Raw genomic sequence first — 8,207 nt, forward strand, 5'->3', positions numbered from 1 at the left:
TTTACCTCAGCGTTACAGAAAGAAATAGCATCCCTGCCATTTGAGCATGGCTCTGGGATTTATATTTTTTAGCCCATTCTGCATACTGAGTGCTATTTTAGGTTAAGCTCTTTTATTTCCACCTTGGCTGTGCACCACTGAATGCTTCAGGCATAAAGTTTAGAAAAGCAGGTAAGTTAAAGCTTTATTAGTCCTTTGTACAGCTAGAAAATAAATGAAGCCAGGGTCAGCACCGTGAGGAGCCAACGCTCATGTCGAGGCAGCTCCCGTTTGAAATAGGCTTCAATTATCTATTGTGAACAGAGAGGCAGATTCCTGCGGCCGATACAGCCACGCCGGTGTCCTGACATTTCCAATTCCCTGGGTATTCATGAAACACATTAAAAGAGAAGTAAAATTAAATTGGAGCCCCGGCTGTGCACACTACGCTTGGGATGTTAAAGCAGCGTGACAATAAAATGGTGCCAGAGGTATCTTAAAACAGAGATGCGATGATTTTCAGCTGGGTGCGTTAGAAGAGGTGATGCCAGCGCGGACCCAAGCGAGGCGGCACACCCCTGGGAGGGAGCACCGCACCGTGCCATGCCGTGCCGTACCGTGCTGTGCCACCTTGGGGCTGCCCTGCGGCCGGGGGATGTCTGGGCAGGACCGTGTTTACCGTGCGGTCACGACAAATCCCCACTCGCTCACGCTGGGAGCAGTTTCCTCCAGGTTTTCCCTGCTCTGAAGCCCTCGGTAGAGCAAACACCTCCCTTTGCTACATGACCAAGACGTGGGGAGCGCTGGGTGGGCAAGAGCAATTCCCCAGCTGTGCCCGCAGCCTTCCCACACCCAGGCTAATATCATTTTAGCTGCACCCATCTCAATCTGGATTAATGCCACCAAAGTCATTAGCGTTACTGGGGATGTCTGCCAACGCGGGAGAACTGCAGCTGGCACAAAAGTTGTTTGACGCCTTCTGCCTCCGAACGCCCTCGCTCCTTGCCACCCTTGCCAGTACCAGGTGAGGTCCGTGCCGGAGCCGATGCACGGCGGTTGATGGCCGGAGCTGGCACAAAGCAGCGCCGCGGGCTCGGGTTACCCAGCTCCCACTGAAACAGGAGCCTGGACAGGACAGAAATAAAATGGTACAAGTCAGGAGGAGCAGTGGGGAGGCTGGAGCGATTATAAAGCCATTATGGAGCTATTACAGCGCTATTAGCTATTGCTGCTCCTGCTCCCTGGAGAGAAGGGTCCCAGGAGCGATGCTGCTGCCCCGGGGCATCCCTGCTGCCTCCATCCCCTGCCCTTGCGCTCAGCCCCAAAAGGGTGCCTTCAGCCAAGGCATCTCACGGTTGATTTCTTCATTGCTAAATGAAACGTGTGATACAGGACCCACACGTGTGTTTCTTTAACACTTTGAGGTGGTGACTCCAGTGCTAGCAGGGATGGGGGGACCAGCCGTGGTCAGGCGGGACCTGGGGTAGCTCCCATGATGAGACAGAAAAAGAAAAACCCAGTTCTCCTCTCTGAGGAGGAGAATTATTTCCAGCATCATGAGAAAACAAAGCAGACCAAGAAGGATTATTTTCCCCAAACAAGATGCTGTTTGAAAACACCCACTTGGAGTCACACATCATTTTTTTTCCTCCCTGCTTGTTGCAACTTTGCCAAATCCAAAAATTTCGATACTGAGTTGGCCTCTAAATTCACGAGACCAGCTTAAAATTCCTGAGATTGTTGTTTTATTTTGAAAAATCTCATTCTTTTCCTTCAGTGCCTACGGCTGGAGCCCTAAAAGACCCCATTTTCCTGTGTCTCTGACCACAGCGGCTAGAAACCCCCTTTTGCTCCCCACTCCACCTCTTTTTTTCCTGATTCCCCAACGATCAAATGAATTCTGGAGCCGGGCATTGAAGCAAACACGAAACATTGGGAGATTTGCAACTGATGGTAGGAGTTGTCAAGAGCTGTTGTCAGCACAGCGTACAAGATGTGTGTGAACCATCCCCAGCAACTGTTCCTTCCCAAGCCAGCTCTTCTGACAAGACAGAAAGCACTCGGAGCCGCCTTTCCCGGCACAGATACCCACTGCAGAAGATGAAACGAGAGCTTACCCTGCTGTCAGTTTGAGCGGCGTTGGGTTTGAGCTGGAGAAACACCCCCGCACATGCACACACCTGCTCCCACATACTCTGGCTCAGCCCCAACCGTCCCCTCGCCGCGTTTCACGTTCAAGGCTGAGCAGGTTTTGCTGCCGGGACACGTCTCGGTGCCCAGGACCAGGTTGGGAAAGCCGGAGCTTGCCAGGGACCCACGGACCCGGTGGGTGGGAGCAGGTGGAGCGGCCGGGGCCGGCTGCCCGTGCCCGGGCTCCAGGAGGACACAGCGGCTTTGTTTGCCTGTGTGCGGTGTGGGAGGCTCCCCCAGCTTGGCACCAGAAGGTTAGTGCTTTTTAAAAGACTATTGTTTTCACCCTGTGTTTTTGGAAAAACAAGGGGGGAGCTCGGCAGAGGCATGAGACCCACCCAGGCTTCTTCTGCCTCGAGTTTCTGCTGCTGTGGGCACCTCTCCGGCTGTGTTCCCAGCCCCCTGACCTCCTCCTTCCCACGTGGCCGCAGCTCAGACCCCTGATCCCGCTGAGCTTGTGTTCCTTCACATCTCCCCCTCGTTTCTTTCCCTGTTCTTCACTTAGTAGGAGAGGTCTCTGCTGTGTCAGGAGCACCACCACCAGCAGAGCAGAAACACACAAAAGTGTTTCCCCAAAGCCAAGACTCCTCCAGCCTTGGCCTTGCACGGGCATCTCAGCTTCCATTGTGGTACAGCAGCCACCTGGCCAAAGCCGATTGCCCTCATCACTGCAGAGCTGGACCTAAAGATTTGCAATGAGATGCCTCAGCAGCCATGGGGCTAATGGCCCAAAGAAGAGAGAACCCCCAAACATATTTGGAACCCCCCCCACATGTGCTTTGGGTCTTGGTCTGTGGTATCTGAGCTGGGATCAGCAGGATCTCCAGGGGGTTTTAGCTGGGCTCCAACCGAGGTGCAACACACATGTGCCCTTTTCTTATGAGAGCTAAGTTCAGGGTTTGTCCTCCCTGGCTTTCACTGTTATCAAACGCCTGCCTAACAAGATTTATTAAATCAAATAACTTCTGTGTAGTAATGACAGGAATGCAGATTTCCTCTGCTCAGCCAGGGCTCGCTGCGACTGTGCGGAGCAATTAGAGGTGACTCACAGGGGCAGGTGGACTCGGCCAGGATCCTGAGAGGGCTGGCCCTGTCCCCGGGATGCAGGGCACAAGGTTGGCTTCATGGTGATGCAGAGAAAGCTGGTGTTTATCTACATATAATGATTTTTTTTCTGTAACTGGATTAGCATGGAAGGTGTTTTTCCTTTGGAGGAGTTGCAAGGTAATGTCTCGTTATGTAAAGGATCCAAACAGCAAAGGGCTGTCGCTAATTGGCAAAAATATTTGTCTCCCACCTGGAGCTGGTTGAGTTTGCTGATGAAGTTGTTTGCAGCTCAGCTGCCTACCAGCATGGAGGCTGGGGAAGGACCCAGCTCCTGGAGTGGGTGGCTGTCAGTGAGCCTCAGCACTGGAGGATGCTCTTCCAGGGAGTGAAGGTCAGGAGCAGGTTAACACCCAGAAGGGGTTTCCTAGGTGTGGGCAAGGTGTTTGGTTTGGCTTGTCTTGTCTTGTAGCTCCCTTCCAATGGCAGGAACAAATATTTCCTTAGTATAATGACTGGAATGATGAAAATTCACTGTCTCAACCTTAAATAATGAGCAGCTTCCTGGTTTGCGTTCCCAGCTTGCCCCACAGATAAGGGTTGTAATGCTCTTTGATTAAGATAACAGGGAGCCAGACCTGTCCCTGCTATTGACAAATTTTAATCTCGTGATCTAGTTCCTGGGCTGAAGCGGTTTCACACAGCAGCAGAGAGGGACGCTTCTCAAATCGGGGTACTGTAACTTCATGTCTTTAAGCCTCTCTTAACTGCTAATGGTGAAAGAAGGTGTCTCCAAACCCTGCCACAAAGCCCTGCTCCACCTGGGGCAGGTGGGTGAAGGGTGGGAAGATCTGGCCTTTAACCTTGAGGAGTTTTTCCCAGTGTGCAGCCGCTGTGTACTCTGCTGCGGCTCGACAGCTTTTGTAGTCAGATCCAGGGGTGGGGAACTTGGCGAAAGCGTTTCTTGTCTATGTAGCCTTTTCAGTGGGGTGAGACATGTGAATAAAAGCACTGAGACTTTGGATTTATGGTGTCAGGTTTAAATGCAAACAGCTAAATCAGAAGGAGGTTTCATGGAGGCAGAGTGAGCCCTGCAGCGGCACCAGGAGCAGCTCTGAGCCAAGTGCTTGGACAAATTTGATATCTCCAGAGCTGTAGACAGTGCTCTGATCTGTTGCATCACTCAGAGCCACACTGCTAATCCTTTGTATCTGTGCAAACACGAGAGGGGAATATCGCTTTTGTTTTCTTGCTCTGGCCAGACCTTCCTTCCCTTCCTCCTGCAAAGTGCAGGCTTGAGGACACAGCCCAGACCTTGAGTTTCTGGGAGAACTTGGGGGCACAGACACCAGCCACTGGCTCAGTTGTGCCAAAGACGTTTTCGGTGATTTACAACATATTGTGCTGAGCGAGTTGGCAGATGCTCTGAACTGGCAGAGAAGGAGGGAGATCGTCACGTGGAACAAAGTGCTGTCTCCTGGCAAAAGCAAGGAGAAAGTCTAGTCTGCGGGCTTACCCGCTGAGTGCAATACGGTGCTTAAAATCATCCTGCGGAAAAGTAACGGGTAATCTGGTTGAACAGTATTAGCTGTATGAGTTTCCAGTAGGTGTTGTTGCTCTAAGTGCTGTCTCTGAATGCTCTCTCCATGAAGGAACCGTCATCAAAGCAGATATTTAAATAATGTCAAAGGCTCTTTGACCCCAGCGCCATGCGGGGGTGAGGGGAGGGCATGAGTCACAAAGAAAACAACAGTTTTCCTTGTTGCTCAACCTTTCACATTCTTCACCCTTTAAATAAAAATGAGTATTAATAAATCCAGCAGGCCCTAAAAAACCCCCTTAGAGTCAGGTGCCAAGGGGAATGAGGACCTAAAAGGAGAATGTGCAAAAAAACTTGCTCATGAAAAGAAAACAGCAGCAACGCTGAACTGATGAGTAGTGATTGAAACAGCACTCATGGCCCTCTGAATACCAGTGACATTAGGGAAACTCTAACTGAAATCACTAGTCCTGCATGCCATGTGTTTTCCCTTGGTCTCTTGGCCACCTCTGTTTACTTTTCGTTGCCACCGAAAGACACCCGTTTTGTGGCTATGCTGCTATTGTTTAATTGCAGTTCTGACTATTCACATTAAATGTCAAGTGTCAAGCAACCCTTAAGTAAATGAGAGCTTTCTAAACGCCACCCCAACCATTCGTTTCTGTTTTCTGAAGCCTGTAGAACAGTTTCTGCCTCACCTGACACAGGTATAAACCCAGAGTAACCCTGTTGGAGTTCACAGAATTATTCCTATTTCACAGCGCAAGTAGGATCAGACCGAAGCTCCAGGGACAGCAGTTTATCTTCCCAGAGTAAGCACTTGTTTTTCTAATATGACTGCAAATTAATTCCAGAGATAATGTGATACCATGTAATTGAGAGTCCCCTGAGCTGGTACCAGAGTCTATTTTTTTTCAAGCCCTCCGCAGATCATGTTATTGTACCACCAGTAATGAAGATTTAGGGATCCTTGCTTGCTTTGAAGGTTTGTGTCCTACACCCCTGCGCTGCTGAAGGTCTCTCTCTCACCCCAGAAAATCAATGCAACAATAAATTTTCTTTCCTTCTCCCACCTTCCCGCATTCCTGTATTGCTTGATATTAGATGGGCCAAAGGCTATGCATGCTGCACTTGTCCCAAGGTTGATTGGATCTTGGCAGGCTAAAGAGAGGGGGAAAAAAAAAAAGCTGTGGAGAGGGTGCTGCAGCCCTTCTCCCATCTGGGATGCTAATTTAAGTATTTCCTCAGCCCAACCATCAATTTTTCATGGAATTTGTAAGCGGGTACTTGTCTCTGAGACCTCTAACAGACCTGTTGGACAGGACTGAAGCAGGCCAGCAACTTCCCATCTTAGTCATGCCTGCTGCCAAGCTGGAGGTTTAAAAGCTTAGGAGCTACTAGCATACAGAATTTGCCCCTCAGAGTTCCCCTGGAACACCCTTTTGAGTGACAGAGGAAAGGGAGTGAAGTCTCCAGGCTGCTGCAAAGGCAGTCGGGGGGTGCCTGGGGGGGGTTGGTGCCGTCTGGGGCTCTGGGAGTCTGCAGGATACAGGTCTATGTGCTGAGAAGAGGGGCTGGGTGCCGGCCAGGGGGACCTGTGGGTGCCTGGGGTAACTCTTCCCAACCTGGCCGTGCTCTCTAGATGCTGTGGCAACGCAAACAAAGCGAGAAGGACGCTAATAAGAGTTGCAGTGTAAACCCTATTCCTGCAAGGCTCAAAGACAGCTGATCAGAAGAAACCTGTTTATTGTGAGGTTTAGGAAAACAATTTTTATGCAAATTGCTTTTTTTGGCAAGTAATGGGGTTGATACAGAACTCGGAATTACAGTTTTAAGAATACAAATACATAGTATCTTGTTCAACAAACACAAAACAAACTTCTTCCCTGGGGAACATTAAATGAGCAAATGTTTGCTAAAATAAATGGGCAACAAACACGAGATGGGGGAACAAAACAAAGCAACGCAACTCGGAAGCCAAAACCCCACTGAAGAAGCAGCAGTAGTCACATCTTCAATTTTATGCTCAAGCTGTACTTTCACTCTGCTTTTCCTGTTCGATAGCTGCCAGAAAAACAGAGGAAACAAAAACATCATCAATAAACATTATAATGATTCTGCAGGATACAGATTTCTACGGTCATTCTTAAAGCCAGAGGATGGTAAATCCCCACTTGCTTTCTTTGGCCACCCTCAAAATGGCAACCCATTCCATCTGCATAGCTCGTTGGGTGCAGTTCATGATGTGCAAACCTCCTCTTGTATTTACAGCTTTAGGGTCGGTAGGCATAATAAAACAGTGGAAAAAACATGTATCTTATGTCGAGGGACAGTGTGTCTCCATGGCTATCAGTACTGACACCTCCGAAGTGGTTAGTAATGCTCTTCTGAATGAAACCACTCACAATGTCTGGTCCAAATGCAGAGAAATGCCATTTTCACATCCAAAGTTGAATGTGAATCACAACCCTCAGCTGGCTGCCTGTGCACAGTGCATGTACGGGAGAAGACGCTGCACAAGAAAAGCCCAGGGGTGCTTTGCTAAGGAAGATTGCCCGTTAGACGAGGACAATGATGGGTTTCTCTTGCAGCCTTATTCCCAGAGAAGGTGCCTGGAGCTCTCCTGGCTAGGGCTGACAGCAGGTACCAGTGGGGGGCAGCAGCTCAGCTGCCTGCTAACATGTTAAATCCAGAGCCCAGGCACCTTCTGGGCATGCTGCCTGGCCTGCCAGGGATGTGCAAGGGTTCATCTGTGCCTCCAAAGAGGCTGGTAACACGGTAATTACAAACAGTTTGATCCTGTAACCTGCAACCAGCAGAAAAACCGGTCTTACTTTTAGCAGAAGCAAGAGCAATCCCATCAGAAAGGATTTTTCAGACAAAACACACCATTGGTTATAACGACTCGTATCCTTGGAAGCCCAGCATAGAGTACAAGTCTTAGTATTATCCCCAGTTAAAGTCAGGGATGAGTTTGAGCCTGTAATCCTACGATTACTATTCATTTTGCGTATGAACTGCAATACAGATCGTGTCCTTGCTACTCGTAGTTCAAATAGCCTCAAAAGCACTTACTTTCTTTAGTGGGCAATGGATTTTTCTCTCTGGTTTCTGTCTTCTTCAGCTTGGTCTTGTCAAATGTTTCAATTTCTGCAAAATCTGGTTTGTCGGACATGATGGGTCCTGACAAAGAAAGGAAAAACACACCCGTGGCTTCATTAGCTAGTGCTGTGATATCAGCCATCTGCAAAGCATTTTCTGCTCGAGAGAAAAAATATGAAAATACCATAAAAATGTTTATTCAAAAAACCCCCACAAATCTAACACCTCAATCTGGGACCTCTCCTTGCGGCTTGGCTCTTTCAGAGCAAAAGAGGAAAGGCATAAATAGAATTTTATCTAGATTTCTCAGATGAAATTTCTAAAAATCATATTTTGCACACGGAAACAAGAA

The 8,207-nt window shown here is 48.9% G+C and overlaps 1 protein-coding gene across 1 annotated transcript; it reads right to left on the reverse strand.

The window, feature by feature from the left end:
- Positions 1-6,760: 6,760 nt before the first annotated feature.
- On the reverse strand, positions 6,761-7,928 carry LOC127022050 (thymosin beta-12-like). Its single transcript, XM_050905457.1, has 2 exons — positions 7,829-7,928; positions 6,761-6,817 (listed from the first exon to the last, which is right to left on the reverse strand). The coding sequence occupies exons 1-2, from the start codon at positions 7,926-7,928 to the stop codon at positions 6,780-6,782; spliced, it is 138 nt and encodes a 45-aa protein (XP_050761414.1). The 3' UTR covers positions 6,761-6,779.
- Between the last annotated feature and the right edge of the window lie 279 nt (positions 7,929-8,207).

The sequence above is a fragment of the Gymnogyps californianus genome, chromosome 14 (genome assembly GCF_018139145.2).
Source record: "Gymnogyps californianus isolate 813 chromosome 14, ASM1813914v2, whole genome shotgun sequence".
Classification (NCBI taxonomy): Eukaryota; Metazoa; Chordata; class Aves; order Accipitriformes; family Cathartidae; genus Gymnogyps; species Gymnogyps californianus.